This window comes from Furipterus horrens, unplaced genomic scaffold (assembly GCF_987537825.1).
Source record: "Furipterus horrens unplaced genomic scaffold, mFurHor1.1.pri manual_scaffold_2, whole genome shotgun sequence".
Taxonomy (NCBI): domain Eukaryota; kingdom Metazoa; phylum Chordata; class Mammalia; order Chiroptera; family Furipteridae; genus Furipterus; species Furipterus horrens.
Window position 1 is genome coordinate 29314328 of NW_028327172.1, and position 21015 is coordinate 29335342.

A 21015-nucleotide genomic window follows, 5' to 3' on the forward strand; every position below is an offset into this window, starting at 1 on the left:
AGTAAAAGAGCATGTTTTTCTGACCTCCTGGTCCAATCAAATCCATGGCATTTTCAGTGATACTGAAATATTAACACACATTATTCTAAAGACACAGATAACACGTCCATTTTAGTGACATTTAACTGCATTCTTACAAAATCTCAAAAGCGAATGGTCGTTCCTCAGTTCTCATCGGCTTCAGAACGCGGCAAACCCCGTACTCATCCCACTTTGATGAGAAAAATCAGTTTCAGCATGCAGCGCTTGCTCGGGACTCGATGAACTTGCTAGAACTTGTATGAGTCCCGAGGTCGCCCCGCAAGAGAAAATGCTTCATGGTTTGGTACTGGGTACGCGTCACTTTCGGCACTCATCAAAAGCTCCAGAATGACAGAACGGCGAGTACCGAGGTACCACTGTACAAGGGGTTTTTCTCACCAAAGAAAGCTGCGATTTTTAAAGTACTTCACTTTTGGGTGTTATCTGCTCTGATGTTTTTGTTGTTGCTAGCAGAAAAATATAAATTGAGAGAAGAACTCCGAATCAGAGGCTAATATTTAATGAAAGGTGCTTCCGAGTGCTCACTCCAGTGCTGAGTGAAAAATGTTCTTTTGGGCACAGTGAGCCTGCTGGGGCAGAGAGTCAGAGGCAGGGCTCCTGAAGAGAAAAGCGGGGGCCCTGAGCCGAGCCTCTGATCTGCTGGCTGGAGGCAAGACTGGAAGCGGCTCTGCTTGGCACTCCTCTCCCTGGCTCATCCTCCCACTTCACCCTCTTTCATGGCTTTAGGACAACTTTTAATATCTTAAAAAGAAAGTAATCTAGATTCAAAGACATTGCCGCTGAAAAGAGAGGCGCTAAATTTTAAATTTATTAAAGAGAAGCTGATCTATTTTTCTCATGATGGCTTTCAAAGCCAAATACCTCCTAAACACCATACACACAAAATAAAAATTATCTGTGCCTTGAGAAAAGTAAGAATTTTACTTAGGATTCAATTTGCCCCATCAAGGAACAATTAAGGTAAGAATACTCAGAAAGATCTATAGAGTCCCAGTTCTTCTTTTTAGCTCTTCCTCCTGCTTCCACTACATTGGCTTGAAGGTAGTTGTGAGGGGATTCTGAAGTACTAGGATATTGGGTCCACACAGAGAGCAAAACTGCCTTTAAATGTGCCTTTAAAAAATTAACTTTCTGAAGGATGATCTAAAAATAGATGTGTAGCATTGGCAGGAACCCTTTTTCAAAGTCGTACTGACAATTTGTCCAGCTTACCCATTTTTGTAATCCAAGCAGATATTCTTTCATAAAAGAAATTCAAGATCAAGATGACAATGAAGTTCAAGCATGACCCTGTGAGCGATGTGGTGATCTGAGGAGTGAGGAAACTTTTGACATGCTTTAAGGATGCTTCGCTTTCCATGAAGCTGGCGAACGTAGCGAAGACCGACAGGCGGTAGACAATCACAGCTACCATACACGCAATGACAAGAGCCATCTGTAGAAGGAAAACACAGGACTGGTCACTCTGGTCCCTGCATCTCTGGGCTGCATACATTTCCGGAACATACTGTTCTCTTGATCTCATTCTATTCCGTTCAGCAGCTCTGCCATGGAAAGAAAACCAAGTCAGTCTCTCTCACCACCGAGAGCAGGAAATGAACACTGGTAGGGTCCACGTTAGAGACGAGGCCTATGAAGCAGCTGGGTAAATCTAACACAGAAAAGCACTCACGGCCCATCCCCTGGCAAGAGTTAAGAAAACTAATCAGAAAGCCAAAGCCTGCCTGTGGCCTTACCATTTCTGGCATGGCCTTCGAATTAAGAATGTGTTTTACATTTTCCAAGGTTGTAAAGAAAAATAAAGACAATTATCTGTGACCCACAAAACCTAAAATACATCTGGCCTCTTCACAAAAAAAAAAAAAAAAAAAATGTTTGCCAGCCTCTGCCCTCGATTGTAGTTAGACATGTAGAGTGTGAAGATGACTTACTTTCCCAAGAAAAACACATTTAAACATTGTTATTTCCCCTTAGAATGCTGCCATTAGTGGCTTGATATACCTGATAGTTTAGATATTTGTATGGAATTGGTATAAGTTTTATATACTTCCCATATTGCAAAAACACAAAGATCTAAGGATAGCTTTATTTCAATGACTGGAGAATTTTATTCTGAAAGTTGAGGAACTGAATCAAATTGAATGAATACTAGAAATAAAACAGAATAATCTTTCTGGGACTATACTCTGTAAAATTTCTCAAGAAGAAATTGATTGTTATTCCCTTTATTTTAATCCTCTTTTCTTATTTAGATTTTTATATCACCTAAGAAATGCATATTTAAAACTGAAAAATCAATATATTTAACAAGTAATGTTAAAGATAAGAGATTACAGGACAATATGGACTGGTGAGACTAAGCTGTAGTCTACAATTGCTAATTTTTTATACTTCAAAACGCTAAAGTCTCAGAGGTTAACATACTTCTTTCCCTAAAATTAAAGTCCAACTTAAGAGACACACATTTGGAAAAGAGAGGGCAGGAGGGAGATCACGGTGACCCAGGAATCTGTTAGCTAAAAGGCATGGAGAAACCTGACTCCCTCATAATGCGATATGATAATTAAATTCTTCAAGTAGACATTCCCCTGTTCACCTCAGCAAGATAATGAAGTTTAATGGTATAAGGGCTTTTTATTCTCTTTGTGTAGATGTTTTAAATGGAGATAAAGACAAATAAATTATTTTTTAAAAACTAACCAAATAATTTACAATGGAATAGTTTAAGCTGGTCTGGTTTCAAGTTTTCACCTAATTAATGAAGAGCTGGGAGAGCGGGAGGGACAGGCTCTAAGATAAAGCACCTCTCCCTCACCCCAGCTATTTTTCCAAGGTTGAATTATGGTGCATCCATGTAAATTATGGTTTATTTTATATAAGAGTTCTATTCAAGATAAAAAGAGTGGAGAGGGAGGAGGAAGAAAAGGACTCCAGAGTTGCTTGTGATAAAGCTGTTGAGTTAATCCTAATATGACTGCATGTCAAAGAGAGAAGTTTTTTAAAAATGCTCACCCATAATGTCACTGTGGCTCCTGATAAAAAGTACCATGGGATCCGACTATAGAGAGGCATGTGAGGTTCCATCTCCTGTAATTTTGAAGAAATCATAGCAAAATTCAAAATCTACCGTCAAAGTTGGGACTCCAAGCAATAGTCAAAATCACAAAGCCCAGGTAAATAAGAAACCTCCCAAAAGGGTCCACCACAGCTCAGGGAAAGCTACATTATAGCAGATTCATTCCCTTTAGGTAGAAAGCTTCAGGGTTCTTAGTTGAGATATAACGGGTACATGCTATTTCCTGAATGTTGAATTGGAGCGGTATTGGCCTGGTAGACAGGAGGGCAGTTGCTTAAGTAGATATGTTTTAATGATGTTATAATTCCATTCTAATTCAATTGAACTGAGTCGAATTGCATTGCTCTGTAATTGCTCAGCATGATATTAAATAGGATGCCTTCTTATATTTATAGGATTGTGTTCTTCCACAGAGGTCAGGAGCTCAGGCTTGTCCATTTTCACACTTTTGAAGTCATTAAAGGAAGATATTAATTGTAGCAGCTGTCATTCTTAGCTACATAAAAAACACTGTCACACAGTAAAAAATAGCTATAAGCATAAATCTAAATCATATAAGTCTATCTAAAACATGAAGTTTCACATTTTGTGCCTTTTCAGGGCAGACTGTGTAGAAACAGAACTCAACAGGTAGAGTAGACTGTCCTAGAGCTCTATCGAACCCCAGGATGTGTGTATATATGTGATTACGAACAGGTGTATATGTGTGTATATGTGTGTGTTCATATTGGTGTGTGAACATGTGTGAGTGTCCACATATGGATGTTTGTGTTCACAATATGGACTCAAATGTGAGAGCTTTGGTTGTATTAACCACTAATGAAGCACAGCAAATAAGTAAAAATATCTCCTGATTTTGAAACCATTACAGCTAAGTGGATAATTCATAGGGAATCAATACATACTGTTTCATCACTTGGTTTCAAAAGTAATCATTTAGTACACATGGGTTTTATATTAATATTTTTTGGCAAAGCCAATAGGCCTGCTTTTATTTTCTTTTTTATCCCATGAAATATGAATAGATACACATAATGTCATTAGTATGACAATATCTCTTCAACAACTTTGTAATTTCAAACTGTTGATTTCACCCAAGTTGTTAACGTATTTTCTGAGATGTTTGTCCCCCTTTATACATTTACTGAATTTTGTAATGTTTCAATGCAATTTAGTCAATGTTATATGAATGCCTAAACTGTGTAAAGAATATTGAACATTATATTGCAAGAATAGTATCTGGAACTGAATGGGGAATTCTACTGAAGGGACTGTGTTAGAGACATATTCCATTCTCCCTTTAACAGCATCCATTAACAAGGTGGTGATAGATTATGGAAATGTAGAAACTCTAAGAACATGCAATCAAGAGTCTGGTGTTTGATGGCAAAGCACTTTCCATTTTCACATGAAAAAAGCTGAGGTACCAAGAAGTCAAATTACTCAGTCAACATACAGCTGGTTTGCCAGTGAGGATTCCAAAATATAGACTTTCGCCCCAGGTAGCACTTCAATAATTTTTCCATTATAATCAATTAAAGGGAGAAGTTGAATAAAATTTGATCTAGTAAAACAATCACTCATAAGCCCATTCTCTTAATATAATACTAATTTAATTTTGCATATTAACTCTGCTTTCATTTCCACATATTTATATACTACATATTTAAAGCCCATAGCCTTGGGTTTATTTCAAAATAATCCACTGGCAGGGAGGAGTAGGTGTAGAAATAAAACAAGACTGTCCATGAATTAATATTAATTGAAGCTGGGTGATGGGTCCTTCCTGGGATTCAGGATACTTTTCTATTTACTTTTGTATGTGTTTGAAATATGTCATAAAAGTATGTAAAGAAGTTTATATGATTTATATGTTGGGGAGTATTTTAAAGGCAAATTAAAACACACATCATTACTTGAGAGACTACCGACAGTAGCATGTCCACTGAGATACGCTGCCCATTTCAGTTTTCTAACCTACCTTAGTCACTGGGTTCATTTTCCTTTGTTTACACATAGCTTCAAATTCAGGTCTCAGCTGAAGCTGCTGCTGCTCCTCTTCAAAGTCCACCAGGTCCCATTCGTATTCCAGTCTGGCTTGATGCTGTTTCCAAAACTCCAAAAACAATGTGACTATCGAGAAATAAATGTATAAAAACGAACATAATCAGGAGATGGAGAAATAAAGTGAATAAGAAAATAACCAAGTGTTCCTCTATTTTTATTTATTCATTTATTTACCTTTCATTGAACTTATTGGGGTGACATTGGTTAATAAAATTATATAGGTTTCAGGTGTATAATTCTATAATACATCAACTATATCTTGTATTGTGTGTTCACCACCCCAAATCAAGTAGGTTTCTTCTATTTTTAAATCATTGTTAAAGTCTTCACCCAAAGATATGTTTATTGATTTGAGACACACACACACACACACACACACACACACACACACAGAGACATGGATGTGAAGAAACGTGGATGAGAAAACACCAATCAGTTGTCTCCCATATGCATCCCAGTCGGGGATCGAACCCACAAGCTAGGTATGTGCCCTGGCTGGGAATAAACCTACAGACTTTTGGTGTATGGGACGATACTCCAATCAACTAAGCCATCTGGCTAATATCAATTTGGTTGCATAATGGTTCTGGTAACTTTAATATTTTTTTTTCCTGTTTCATTATTCTGCTTGAACTTCCAAAGATGGGTATATATTTTCATTATAAACAAGCGATATATATATATTTTTAAAGCATTTTTACCCTTCAGTACAAAGGACAGTATACATTATTCAGGTCTTAATCCCTTGGATAAGTGTTGTTTCTTCCCACCTGTGCTGCCAACTCATCCTTTGATTCAGCTTCACTGATAATTATACTTGTACTAAAACAAATATCCTTGAAGTTTTGTGTTCATAGAATTTGGCCAAGTTCCTCAAAAACTAAAACTAAATAAACTCACTGGTACCATAAACTTTTCTGAAAGAACTAACTGATGATGGCACCTCCTCAGAATACTCACAGTGTTGCTGGGAGTTAAGTTCCACATGTGGTTGCTCCTCTATTTGTGATGAAATACAGAGCTGGTGTGTTGGTGAACACTCTCTCAAAAGGCACAACTGAAAACTACGACGTATATTTTAATTTGTGCACCTATCATTCACTTCTCATTCCAATTAATGACTGAGGCAGGGTATGGCCGCCACATCACAAAGAGAGTCCGTACACCAACTACCAAAGCTGGGGTTGCTAGAGAATTGTTACTAAGATTTCTCTAGTCTCTTTTCTCTCTGAATCTGGTCGGGCTTCTCTCTTTAGACCGCAGCAGCCAGGCAGCGGTGGCAGGAACCCTTAAATCCTTCTGCTTCACATACACATCAACAAATTTCGTTGTCTCTTTGCCTGGATCAAGCTACCCTTATACTTTGTCCAGTTTTTAAATGCACATATTTGTGTTTGCTAAAAATTCTTTTTTAATTGTAAAGAAAAAAAAAATCTATTTTTTCCCCAAATTTTGGAACATGTTTTAGAAGTCCATAGGTCTCCTCTGAGTTACTCTTATAGAAAATATCTTCCTATCTGATGGTAGGAGCAACTTCGTGACACTTCTGCTTCCCATGTGAAATGAAAAGGATGAAATCATGGAACATTTCCAAAATTAAGGGCCCTTCCACTTTATATGGAAATGTTTTATCAAATAGAACTGGAAGCTGGCACTAGAATTAGACAGAGGGAACTTAGACTCAAATACCGAAACTAACTCAAACTGACTCAAAAGTTAGTTAACCCTCTAACTTTTTAAAATTCTTATTCCACTTTGTATCCATGACTCGATTTTCTCCAGCCACCAAATACTTATGTTTATTCTCTCCTGAATTAATTACTTTTGACCTTGCTTTTTAAAAAAAATTATTTATTTGTTTGTTTGTTTTATTTTTAGAGAGAGGGGAAAGGAGAAAGAGAGGGAGAGAAACATCACTGTGTGGTTGCCTCTCACTCACGCTCCCAACTGGGGACCTGACATGCAACCTAGTTATGTGCCCTGACTGGGAATCGAACCAGTGACACTTGGCTCGCAGGCCAATGCTCAATCCACTGAGCCACAGCAGCCAGGGCTTTGACCTCGCTTTTTACCATAGCTGGGAGACAGTGTGAGCTGAATATATATGAAAGTTCCAAAGTTACGCAGTCTCTTAGAGAAATGAGACATTCACAGAAACCTTTTTTGGACCAAGAACCAAAGGCCACTGACGTGTATGCCGTCAGTGTATTGACGCTAGACACAATGATCTAAAATCGCCGTTGCCATGTTCTACAGATGGGCCATATCACATACAACACGGAGAAAGTTGTTTTTTATGTCCCTATGAACTCACCCCAAATTCCCATAAATATTGCAAAAAACACTGTTGACTCGTTATCAAACAAATGGGAGACCTGTAACAACAAAAATAACATCACAGGACTGTTTAGTTGGAAATGCAATACAAAAGGAGGGAAATTCGAAGTCTTTTCAGCCTACCAAAATCCATACATACCTTTGAAGCCAAACATGTAGAATTTAGTCTCCAATAATCACACACCACATCACAGAGTGGGCACATGATAATCTGACCTCCAATCTCAGGGTCGCAGATTTCCGTGCTGCAGAGGGAACAGCAAAGTGACTTTAAAAGTGACATGTGCCCAAAGCTATTCTTACAGAACAGCTGTTTATAGAGCTTCACATCCGGCCGAAGGGGGAATGCAGCAGCAATTTGTAGGTCAAGTCATGCTTTGAAGAACAGAATTTTTAGAACTAATTGTTTAAAACAGATTTCCCATAAAGCACCAGGTGGGGGGCAGCAGCTTTTCTGATATTTCTTTTTCAGAACTATCAATTACCTATGCTGCCACAAAGAAATATTCTGAAACTGATGTCAGGAAAAATAATAACACCAGTTTCAACCAGCAAGAGATCAAGACATTTTCTCTATTGAGTAACTCACTGCACTTACCTGCTAGTGCTGCCGTGCATTGATAATAAGCCATAAATAAAACAAGCCAAGCCAACTACAGCTGCAAGGAACAGCATTTCTGTGTAGAATCCGAGAAAGACAAAATACATGCCAATTTTTTCTCCATAATAGTTCCTATAAAAGAGGACAAAGATAGAATCAGAGGCTGGAAAAATGATACAGTCCAGACAGCCTTGTTTTGCATTCAGACAAACCTGTATTCTAATCTTGGCTACACTGCTTTCTAGACGTATAATTTTGGTAACATTACTAAACTCTCTAAACTTCAGTTTCCACACCATAAAATGCAGGACGATGCTTATCCAAAGAATTGCTGTAAGGAGTAAAAGGGATAACACATCTAAGTAGAAAGCCAACTGAGTGAAAGTTTTAATTTTGAAATAATGCAGTAATTTAAAATTTTTCTAAATTTAAAGAATTTACATGTTTGAAATAAACTGGAGAACACTCTGTAATGTAACTTCTAGCAGTTAATTTAACAAATCAAAATTACATGCACAATCTGCGCAGACTTATGCTTTATCTTTGTTTCTAAAATTGAGGAAGGCACTCTGACCACATTAGGCAAGAGCGGTTGTCGTTATGAAGCTCCATCTCCCACCAAGTTGGGATCTCTGATAAATACTTATGGAACTGTGAGGTAGGAAGCACACCAAGGAATTAAAGGTGACTGCTTAGTAAAAGTTCTACAAAATACACAGCTCAGCTCTTGTTTACAAAGAGGTAAAAAGTGACAGCATTGATTGGCATAAATGTTCAAGTCTTAAAGCAAGTTCTTGTTGTGGCTATTTATACCCAGTAGTACCCCGTAAGGAATCCCTCAAGAAACTAGAAAAAAAAAAAAGAAAAGAAAGGAACTAGAGAATGTAGAGCAGCTCACCAAATCCAAAAATTCTTTCCAGTTTCCTAATACCATGTTATATATAAATCTATTACAGCACATAATATTGAAGTGTAATTTCAAAACTATGCAACTCTGAACATAAAGGGAATAAGCTTAATTTCCCAATAAGAGGATTTAATTTTTTTTCATATTACATATTAATTTTACTCAACCTCTCATTCTTTATTTTCAAAATTTCTAATCCAATAATTTCTAATTAAACAGACATCTCACTGCTTGCATCTTTCATTCATTTTGTCTTATTATTGAGTTGTAAGAGTTCCTTAAATATTTTAGATAAGAGTCCTTTATTGATATATATGTTGCAAGTATGTTCTTCAGTTTGTGGTCTGCCTTTTTATTTTTATAACAGTATCTTTTAAAATACACACATTTTTAATTTCAATAAAGTCAAATTTATCCTTTCCTTAAATTGTGCTTTTTATGTCTTATTTGAAAAGTCGATACCTAACTCCAGGTAACATTATTTTTGTCCTATATATTCTTCCTTTATAGTTTTAGCCCTTACACTTAGTTCTCTGATCCATTTCATACTAGTTTAAGTTTTTGTACAGCAAAGGACCAAGATTCATGTACTTCATATAGATATCCATTTGCCATGGCATTTTCCTTGAAAAGACTATCCTTTCTCCAAAGAGTAACCAGGCACCTTTGTTGAAAATCAATTGACTACATAAATGGGTCTATTTCTGGACTCCCCTTTTATTAAAGGTCTTATTTGGAAAGAACTTCAACCATACAAAAAGCTGTCAGAATGATTCAAATAATATCTACATACTCTTTAATTATTTTATTGTAAAAATATTATTCCATTTGCACTTTCTCTTCATATGTGTATTTTATATATATATATAGTCTCTTTCTGAACCATTTGAGAGTACATTGGTTGAACATAGCATGGCCCTCTAACCCTAAAAATTTCTTTGTCTCTTACTAAGAAAAAGAAATATATAACCACTGAAAAGAAACCCTAGAGATCATAGCTATTTTTTTGCAATTGCTACCTCTGTGATAACACAGTGTTTTCTCTTTTGCCTTTAGAGTTCCTTAGTTTAAAACTTTATATTACCAATTCTTTACATTAAATTTTGTTAAAAAATTTAATTTATTTAAAAATTATCTCACTATTGAAATAAATAAGGAGTATAACTTGCTATAAGTGAAAAGTTACTAGGATAAAAAAAAACCTTAAAAAGTCCTTAAATTTAAGCTTGACACTATCATCTGATGAAATATCTGAACTCCTACTTTGTTGCAAAAAGAAATTAGCAAGTTCTAACAAGGTATTACCGATATACCTGCAATGACCTGAGATGTAATGTGTTTGTGTATATCTAGGGTTATAAATAAAAACCTTTGGGGAAAATTTACAGCAGCAACACCTGTAGACAATTTTTAAATGTTAGATGGATATTCTTAATATATTTTCAACGTAAAATATGTGAACCTTCATTCTGACAACTTCACTTCTTTGAAAATATGCTATGAAAACATTCTCCAAAGAAACAATGTCTGCAGATGTTCTTGGCAGCCTTGATCTTACAGTAGAAAAATCTGAGACAGTCTAATGTTTTTCAATAGAAAAATAGATAAATGAATTATGCAAAAATTTTAATATGGCACTCTGTGTCCTTTTAAAAGGCATGAAATATATTTGTGTACATTCACAGGGATGGGTACCAATAATATATTATTTAGTTAAAAAAAAAAAAAACACCTCAAAAAAAAAACAAATAATGATACCCTTGCTCTAGGTGAAAAAAATGTGTTTTATTATGCATGCCCATAAAAAGAAGACTGAATGGATATTACCAAATCAATAGTAGTCACTTACGCAGAATTCAATGGAAGTGAAATTTAACTTAAAACTTTGCACATCTCTTTATTAAACTTTTTGATAAATGTGCTATTTTATAATTTAAAAAATTAAATGACCATTACTCAGAACAATTAAAACATCCATCCAACAAAGAATCCATATAATAATTCAGAGAAAGCTTATATACCCAGCTGCCTTGTATTCTTAGAACTTTCCCCTTATTTGTCTTGAACAAAACTGTTGAGGTAACATTTCAGTTGATTTGAATTTATGCATCAAAATCAATCTCCTAAAAAGGATGCTGTGATGCTGTGCAAGCATCACAGTAGAAAAATAAATCACCAAGTGAATAGTTCTGATTATTACTTTACTGAAATCATAGCAGGAGTCTCCTAACAGTCTGTATGTATGTAGTATTGTAATGGTTCAAAGCAGAAGCCTACAGCCATAGTTTTCTTACTTAGCTAATAAAACTGTCTAAGGAATTGTCTGAGAGCATGGAACTCAGACAGGCTCAGACACTAACCTTATTAATTGCCTGAGCCCAAAGATAAAATAAAAAAAATAACTGAGGTTATAAAACAATTGTCTTCACAGTTCTTTGAGATCAACACACACATACGTGCACACCCACATACAACCTTTCTGCTATCTTCTAAATTCCTGGATTGAGAGGAAAACAAAAGTATTATGTATTAAGCAGTAAGTGCTAGCTCCTATGCTGAAAAATGTATATCTCATTTAATAATCAAATAACCCCATAAGGAAAGTGCTATTGTTACTCCCATTTTACAGATGAGCCTCCTAAAGGTTAAGTAACTTGAAAAAGTTTAGATAGCTTCTAGGAGGAAGAACTTGGATTTGAACCCAGACTACCAAAGTACCAAGGACCAACCTCTGAACCACTGAGCTATCTCTGCAAGGTGGTTAAGAGCATTCTGAACAGCACCATGTTTCAAATTAACAACTAAATTATAGTGTGGATACAAAACTGGGAAGATGTAAAATGTAGTGGATAAGAACAGTTGTAAAAAGAATGGAGAACATTATGCTAAATGAAATAAGCCAGTCAGAGAAAGATAAATATCATATGATTTCACTCATATGTGGAATCTAATGAACTGAACTAACAAGCAAAACAGAGAAAGACTCATAGATGGAGAGAAGATAATAGCTAGCGAGGGGGTGGGGAGATTGGGGGTGGGGAGACTGAGCAAAAAGGAAAGAGGACTCATAGACACGGACAATAGTGTGGTCATTGTATAAGGGGACTAAATGGTAATGGAAAAATACAATACAGATTAAATTTTAGAAAATGGAATATGATGCCATTGTAAATGAAAATCACATCATATTTTAATCATTGGTATGATCCTATGTAAGAAACTTACCTAATCAAATCTAAAGGCTGCTCCTTATAAAAGTACGAAAACCGAGCCCAGTTCTGGAAAAGTATGTACCTCTCATTGGCAGGATTAGGAGGTTCTGACGGCTTCCAATACTGACCCTACAGAGAGTCAAGAAGAAAGTACGTGAAGGACAAAGCAAAAGGCAGGAGTGCAAAGTAAACCAACAGTGCTTTTTATGAGGTTAGTGAGAGGGGCGAATGCTCTCTTTTACTTCTACAGTTGGACTTTTATATTCCACTGATGTGAAATTGTTTACTAAAATCTATAATGAACCATAATAATAGTGACTTATTTTTTAACTTCTTACACCCAATTATTTTAAAATGCAAGTTTAAAGTTTGAAGCTTTGGCGTTACTCAAGCTGTTCATTTCACCCAAAATGCTCTTTCTTCTCTACTCAGATCTAACATAGTATTCGCAGCTCAGGGATTCATATAACTATAGAACTGGCTGAGACTTCAGAAATAACCCAACATTGTTATTGTAGAGACTGAAAAATAAACCCCAAGAGAAGTTAAGTGAATGATCCAAAGTCCTACTGCTATGACAAGAATTTCCTCTAGGGAACCTATCCTCACGGATATCCATTTCCCAACGAACTTAAAATATATACAAAAACATGAGCACTCAGGAGCCTCAGTACTGCTTCATGCCCAGGTTCTTTCCCCACGACTAAGTACTGTTATGAACATCTCTTCAGGGCCTAGCAAAGCACTGATGATACATAGTTGTTCAATACATTCTTTTTAACTGATCACCTGGACAAGGGAATGGCAACAGACAATATTGAATACATATTCAATTTAAAATTAAGCACATGTGAAAATCTGTATATGATAAGATATAAGATTTTAGTCTTCCAGATTCCAACAGTTTTCTTCTTCTATAGCTAATCCCCTGAACCTTGACAATTGAAATAGAAAGAAAAAAAAGCAGTCTATTTGTGTATCAGAAAAAAATAATTCTTTAAAGCACATAAGGGAAAATCAAGTATCTAAACTGAAATTCAGGGGAAAAGAAAGGGAAAAAAAGAAAAACTAACATTAAATTAAAGCTCCCTCTAACAACATCTCAGTAACACTGATTTTCTAATAAGCTTGAAGGATTCTCGTGGAACACTAGATGTATGGATTAAATTTCTGGTGACTGAGGATATTTGGTCTCTTTATAGTTTGGCTTCATGACCTGGTAACAGGAAGAAGAGAACTAATGCCCTAAAAACAAACAATCCTCAAAATCTTCAAAAACTGAATGAGCCTGTTTATGAAAAAAGACTGACAAAGAATGTGTTGCCAATGTTTATTAACACCATAGACTTCTCTATTTTAGGCCAGTGACATTTTTTAGTCTATAATCTTTTAGAAATTCTTTTGCCCCAGAGAAAAAAATATGGGGGGTAGGGATGGAGCAGGGGTGGGAGGAGCAGAGAGGACGGTTTCACCTAAATTGATACTCCTGTTGAAAACTGCTATTCACTTTGGAAAATTCTGCAGTTCCCTTATGGGAAACATCAAGGATAATCAACTAATCAGTGTTGAACTGACTACAGTCAATTACCATACTGTTGAATAAATATTGACAGAAGAAGTCTGGCCCAATATTTCAGTCCTGGAAAAGAGTTTGGCTTTGGGCTTTTGGATACTACAACAGCATTACCTTTAAAAAAAAAAAAAAAAAAAAAAAAACAAGCAATGATTTAGATGCCACTTGTTTAAATGGAAATACTTGTTCTTCTATATTCCTAAGAAATTGTTTCTCAAAAAGAGAGCACGTCATCAAAAAGTCTACTGTAAGTATGGAAGAATAAAACAGGAATACAAGAAACAGAAGTTCCAAGGGAGGAGTGATCTCAATATAGTTGATATATGTTTAGCCATCCGATGTCTACTGCCAATGGGTAGCGAGATTTAGAAATGTAATAGACAAAAGAAAAAGTTTCCTTCAGAAAGCCCCAGAAACTAGGCCATCAAGCTTTCAGGTTTGGTTGAATGGATGCATCATATAAAATGTCACTTCTTTGTTAAACTTATGAAGCTCAATAGTTTTATACAATGATCTGACAGCCTTAAAGAATCACTCTTCTGAATCAGTTATTTGTCTGAATCTTTCTTATGGATTGAAGTCTATAGCTTGTTTTGGAGTTTAATGCATACTTTATCCAAGAAATTCCTAGTCTGTGAGTGATTAATGGATGTGTTCCAATAATACCTAACAAAATGCATTACATATAATTAAAACAAATTATGTCTTTGATGAATGAATGCATGAATGCATTTAATTCATGCATGTAATTTAAATCCTTTACAGCTTTAAAACTTTATAAATGAGAAGTTACCTGATGAATTCAGACAGAAATTCCAAATATTATGTTCTAAAATGTTCTTTTACTAAAACTGCTATTTTCTATCCTTTTTTTATTTACAGCTGTCCCAATTTCCCCCCTTTGATCTCCCCTGCCCCACCCACCTTCCATTCCCACAGTCACTCCCCACCCCACTGTCCATATCCATGGGTCATTCATACTAGTTCCTTGACTAGACACTTTCCCTTCTCAGTCTGTTCCTTGTTTCCATGCCTCTGGTTCTATTTTGCTCATTTGTTTATTAGGTTCCTCTTATAGGTGAGATCACATGGTATTTGTCTTTTGCAACCTGGCTTATTTCACTTAGCATAATACTCTCTAGTCCCACCCATGCTGCCCTGAAAGGTAGGAGTTCCTTCTTCTTTCTGCTGTATAGTATTCCATTGTGTAAATGTACCACAGTTTTTTTATCCACTCATCTATGGATGGGCACTTAGGCTGTTTCCAGCACTTAGCTATTGTAAACAGTGCTGCAATGAATATAGGGGTGCATAGGTTGTTCTGAATTGGTGTTTCAGGGTTCTTCGGGTATAATCCTAGCAGTGGATTTCTGGATCATAAGGTAGTTCCATTTTTAGTTTTTTGAGGAAATTCCATACTGTTTTCCACAGTGGCTGCACCAGTCTGCATTCCCAGCAACAGTGCACTAGGGTTCCCTTTTCTCCACATCCTCGCCAGCACTTATTTGTTGGTTTGTTATTGATGGCCATTCTGACTGGTGTGAGGTGGTATCTCACTGTGGTTTTTATTTGCATCTCTCCAAAGGCTAGTGATGTCGAGCATCCTTTCATATGTCTATGGACCCTCTGTATGTCCTCCTTGGAGCAGTGTCTGTTCAGGTCCTTTGCCCACCTTTAAATTGGATTGTTTGTTTTTCCAGGGGTTGATTTGTATGTGTTCTTTATATATTTTGGAGATCAAACCCTTGTCTGAGGGTTTGATACATTGGCAAATATATTTTCCCATACAGTTGGTTTCCTTTTCATTTTGATCATGTTTTCTTTAGCCATGCAGGAGCTTTTTAATTTGATGTTGGCTGATTTGTTTATTCTTTTCTTTATTTCCCTTGCCCTAGAGGATATATCTGCAAAAATATTGCTGCATGGTATATTTGAAATTTTACTGCCTATGTTTTCCTCTAGGACTTTAATGGTGTCACAGCTTATGTTTAAGTCTTTGGTCAATCTTGAGTTTATTCTGGTGTGTGGTGTAAGTTGGTGGGCTAGTTTCATTTTTTTGCATGTCCCTGTCCAGTTCTCCCAACACCATTTGTTGAAGAGGCGATTTTTACTCCATTTTATGCTTCTTCCCCATTTGTCAAATATTAATTGACCATATAGACCTGGGTTTATTTCTGCGCTCTCTACTCTATTCCATTGATCTATGTGTCTGTTTTTATGCCAGTACCAGACTGTTTTGATTATAGTGGCCATGTGGTATTGTTTGATATCAGGCATTCTGATCCCTCCTACTTTTTTCTTCTTTCTCAAGACTGCTGAGGCTATTAGGGGTCTAAAACTGCTATTTTCAATATGGATCCTAAAGAAAAATCATGTGTAAATGTAATAATTTTCCCCAAATAAATTTCCATTAAAACCTCGGTGTGAAGATGTATTAAGTATATGTTTCAGCATTGCTGCTAAAGCTCTCAGATTGCAACTAGGGAGCCTTTGGGGATTTTCCCAACATGTGAACGAATTAAACAACCTAGCAAAAAAGAGAAACCAAGCTAATACTCACATCATGGAGTGGATAGGCAGATGAATAAGTGTGAGAAGTTAGTAGTCTTTCAATCCCAAACCTTTTCTTCCCATCTTCTATGCCAAAAGGACACCGTGAGAGAATATAATAAACCTACAAGGTAATAATAGAGACACACATTTCTTAAATTTATGCTTTCTACATTTTTTTCAATCACGATTTAACAATATCTGCTTTGTCTGAATGTAGGCAGGGACTCTGATTACAGTAGAAACTTTCCCTTTGTGGTTTGGGGGAAGATGTAGAGGGTGAAGCTACGTGGAGTTTGCAGGTATTTCTGCTCCTGGGTGTGAGAACCCAACATTCCGTTGGGGAGAGTGGAGCATGAATCATAATGTATTTTGCTTCTCCTGGGCCAAGCTCTTCCATGAGTCTTTTGTGCCCGAATTCCTACTACAATTAGGGCTTCAAGTTGGAGTCTAAGATCACAACTAACAATTCAATTAGGGGAATGTGGAGTAGAATTGACACTTGGGGCAAGTTGTCTGAATAACTCTTCTATTGTTTACTCTGCCATTTATTTACACAGGGAATTTTCTTGATACCCACATTTATTAATTCAAGATTATCATACCTCTATAATTATTTTGTAGTCATTTATATCTTAATATGAGTTTTCTCCTCCATATAATTGACGCACTGGTGTCCTCAGCTCTTGTTATTTCTGTCAATGCAATCTTACCTGCCTTTTGTGTTCCAGTAACTTTTCAGAATTTCTCCTTTTCTGATTGTTAAAGTTGTTCTTTTTAGTACTATTTTAGATGTACAGTATTCCCTCACTCTTTGCAGGTATTCTAGACCCCCCTGCGATAGGTGAAAATCCATGAAGTAGGAACCTTACATTTATTTTAGTATTTATATATACTTTAAGGCTTTATAAACCCTTTCCACGCACTTATAAACTGTTCCCAGTCTCTTATTAACCTTTTCCACTCCCTTATTAACCTTTTCCACACTTTTATAAACACTACTTATGTTCTTAAACATATTCTACACTCTTAAACCTACATAACTTTAACAATACACGTATATAGTACTGCAAAATCCTGCAATATATTGAAAAATCTGTAATAAATAAATATAATATTTAAAAAAATCCCATGATACAGTGAGGCTGCGATAAGTGAACCATGGTACAGAGAGGGACTACTGTATTTCCCGTCCCCCTTTTTTTATTTCATAATTAGAGAAATTATTGTCTGGAATGATTGTTATCCTTGAATCACCATTATCTAATCTGGTTATTCAGGTTAAAGGTGGGCTTAAGATTCCACCTTGGTAAATAAATCATAATTTATGTAAGGTAGCTTTAATTTGTATAAATGATGTAATAAAAATTAAGTATTCTACATACTTAGAATTATGCCCTTAGGAAAGATTCACCAAAATAAAAACTCTGCCTTGGGGTGTTAACAAAATGAAAATTTTTACTCTACCAGGTATTAAGACTTCTTATAAAACTATGGTAATAAATTCAGCATGGTATTGTCAAATAAAAAGAAATCCAGACTTAGGAAAGTTGTTTTTTGAAGATTATTGTAAGAGGGTGAGGTGGACTATCACAATAGGGAAATCTGTGAGCATTTGCAAAATCAGGCAGAAAGGGCTTTCCTTTTACAAGGAAAAGTCAGCCAGGTTCACAGAGTGTCTCTCACTGTATTAAGGAAGGGCTATTCTAGATGCAAATGTTAGCTCGGCTAAGGGTAAGTCAAAGTTTAGGGTCCTGTGGGGAAAAAAGAAGTTTCATTAAAGTTTGGTCAGTGGGGAAGAATAACTCCAGCAAACTCTCATGAAACAAAGAATGGGAATGTGGAGGCCTGAGTCTGACCTGTTTCACTCTGATACAAAGCAATAACAAACGGGAGCTCTCAGAAGGGCACGTATAGGTGCAGAAGAACTGAAATTTCCCTGGTGCCAAAAGGAATTAAGAGTCTCTCCAACTCCTTTTACTAGACATTTCTTATAGCGTCCTTGTAATTATAAATTCTTTCTCGGTCTTTTTGATTCATGTAAGTCTTTTTAAAACCTAATTAAGCCTCTTGCCAGTTTTACCACCTAGGAGGGTTTTCCTTAAGTGTTCTAGGAGCTGTCTCTTTTGAATGCCCACATCAACAAGGAAAGCATCCCCATCGTCCTGTTTCTGTGGGAGTGCAGCCTGGGGCCCCAGCTCCCAACTGCAGCTATCTGCTTGATATAGAGATATGAAAAGTTTATTTTTTGGATAAAGACAACTAACCCAGATGAACACTTCAATTACTAGGTGAATTTAGGCCGAACATTGTGGCAAATGGTTCCATCAGGCCAGACTGGGACCGGGCAGGTTATCTACAAATATCCTTTAAGTCACATGCAAAAGGCTGGTTCGTTATAGCAAGCAGTTTCCCAGAATGAGAAGAGTGGGGGATTTCTTTAAATGTCCTTGTTTTCTAGGACTAAAGAACTCAGATAAAGTTCAACGTTGTTAGTATTTTTTTTATTCTCACTTGAGGACATGCCTACTGATTTTAGAAAGAGGGGAAGGAAGGGAGAAACAGAGGGAGAGAAACATCCATGTGAGAGAGAAACACAGATTGGTTGCCTCTCCAGTGTGCCCAGCATCCTGACCAGGGAACCCCCGCAACTGAGGCACACACTCCGACTGGGAATCGAAGCTGCCACCCTGCACTTTACAGGGAGGATGCTCCAACCAATGAGCCACACTGGCCAGGGTCAACACAGTCAGTATTGATATAAAAATAGACAAAGAGATCAGAGCCACAGAATCAAGCCCAGCAGGAGACCCATGACTATACAGATACTTGAGTTATAACTAAGGTTAGAATTGTAAATAGTATTAAAAACTACTGAATGTTTTCAGTAACTGGTGCAAGTTAAATTACTATACATATGGGGGGTAAATGAACTCCATCTCACACCATGCACAGAAGTTAATTCCAGATGGATAGTCCTCAATGTGAAAAGCAAAATAACACAACTCCTAAAAGCTGATATAACAAATTAACTTTATGATCTTGGTGGGAAAGTTTAAGAGCATTACTTGTAAAGGCTTGAGAAAGTAGACTACATCAAAATTAAAAACATCTGTTTATCAAAAGAAACCATTAAAAGCAAGAAAAGGGAAGCACAAAGTTAGAAAAGATCAGTAAAATATATACTAAATAAAGAACTCATATAAAAATATATAAACAGTTCTTACAAATCAACAAGGGAAAAACTACTTGAAAAACAGACAAAAGACTTTAGCAGGGATTTCATACAAGTTCATGTCTAAATGCCCAATAAACGTACAAGGAGGTCAACCTCATTTCCATCCGAGAAGTAAAAATTAAACCACAATAACACAAACACAAATAAATTTCCATAAGAAGCAACATGAATGAACAGAAGCTCACAGAAAGCTGAATTAATCACCCAAATAAATGCAGAGCCAAGTGCTGTATGAGTCCATTCATTCTTTAAAACTTAAAAACAGGCTAAACTGATCTCTGCTGTTAGAATTGACCTTTGCTGAAAAGGACAGGAATAGTGATTGGGAGAACGCAGTAGGGCTTCTGGGGCACTAGAACGATTTTCTTCCTTGATGAGGGTGGTGGTTACATGGCTGTGTATTTTGTGATAATTCAGTGAGGTGTACACTTATGACTTGTGGGTCTGTCTCTATTTATATTACTAAGACTCTAAATTAATACATATTTTTATAAAGTGTGACCATGAAGTATATATAAAATTCTAAATGTGCATGCCTTTAGATCCAGAAATTCTATATAGGTATCCATTTCACAGAAAAATGTACATATATGCTGAAATATGTAAATACTATGTTGTGAACTGCAGAACTGTTTATAATGTCAGGAAAGTTGGAAACAAACTCAATAGCTGTCAGAGATGGAAATGTTTAATAACATTATGTTACATTTTTGTAAGATGTTACAAAATGCACACTGTGAGGAATATATGTCATGATGGTTGTGAATATGCTTTGAAAAGTATAAAATTCTATACCAATGTAAAATTTTCTTGTAATACTGTTCAATTGTACCTACATAAACTAAAGTGTACTGGATGAGGATAGTATGGAAGGGACTTTCCTACATTAGCCTCCCAAATAACTTCCTCAATAGAGCAAGAATAGTATTGGTCTAGGAAGGAAAACTGTTGAGTTTTTTTTTTAATAACTAATTTATTTATTTGTTAGTTTTGTTTATTTATTTATTTTTAGAGAGAGGGGAAAGGAGAGAGTGCTTCTCACTCGCGCCCCCAACTGGGGATCTGACGTGCAACCTAGTTCTGTGCCCTGACTGGGAATCGAACCAGCAACACTTGGTTCGCAGGCTGACGCTCAATCCACTGAGCCACAGCATCCAGGGCTTGAAAACTGTTGAGTTTTAACGCTAAAGTAACATAAGGTATTGACACGCTTTACAAAGAACAAGTAATGATAAACGAATATTGACATTTCTGTTCGTGATCAAGTTCCTCATTTGTTTCTACAGGTTGACTGGCCTTTCATTACTTTTTAATGTAACAAGGATATCTGAAATAATTTACAGTTTGCAGAGGGTCTCATATACAATGCTTTCATTTCATCCTCCCAATAATTCAGCATTATCATTATCTCT

General features: G+C 36.2%; 1 protein-coding gene across 2 annotated transcripts in view; it reads right to left on the reverse strand.

The window, feature by feature from the left end:
• Window positions 1-21015, reverse strand: part of ANO5 (anoctamin 5) — a 75548-nt gene that overhangs the window by 16148 nt on the left and 38385 nt on the right. For both annotated transcript variants that reach the window (XM_090263148.1, XM_090263149.1), the window contains exons 8-15: window positions 16376-16489; window positions 12256-12371; window positions 8121-8255; window positions 7662-7767; window positions 7500-7560; window positions 5100-5251; window positions 3055-3129; window positions 1255-1477 (exon numbers count right to left, since the gene is read on the reverse strand). In XM_090263148.1, the coding sequence (XP_090119274.1) occupies window positions 1255-1477; window positions 3055-3129; window positions 5100-5251; window positions 7500-7560; window positions 7662-7767; window positions 8121-8255; window positions 12256-12371; window positions 16376-16489 (982 nt within the window). The remainder of the gene's footprint in view (window positions 1-1254; window positions 1478-3054; window positions 3130-5099; window positions 5252-7499; window positions 7561-7661; window positions 7768-8120; window positions 8256-12255; window positions 12372-16375; window positions 16490-21015) is intronic.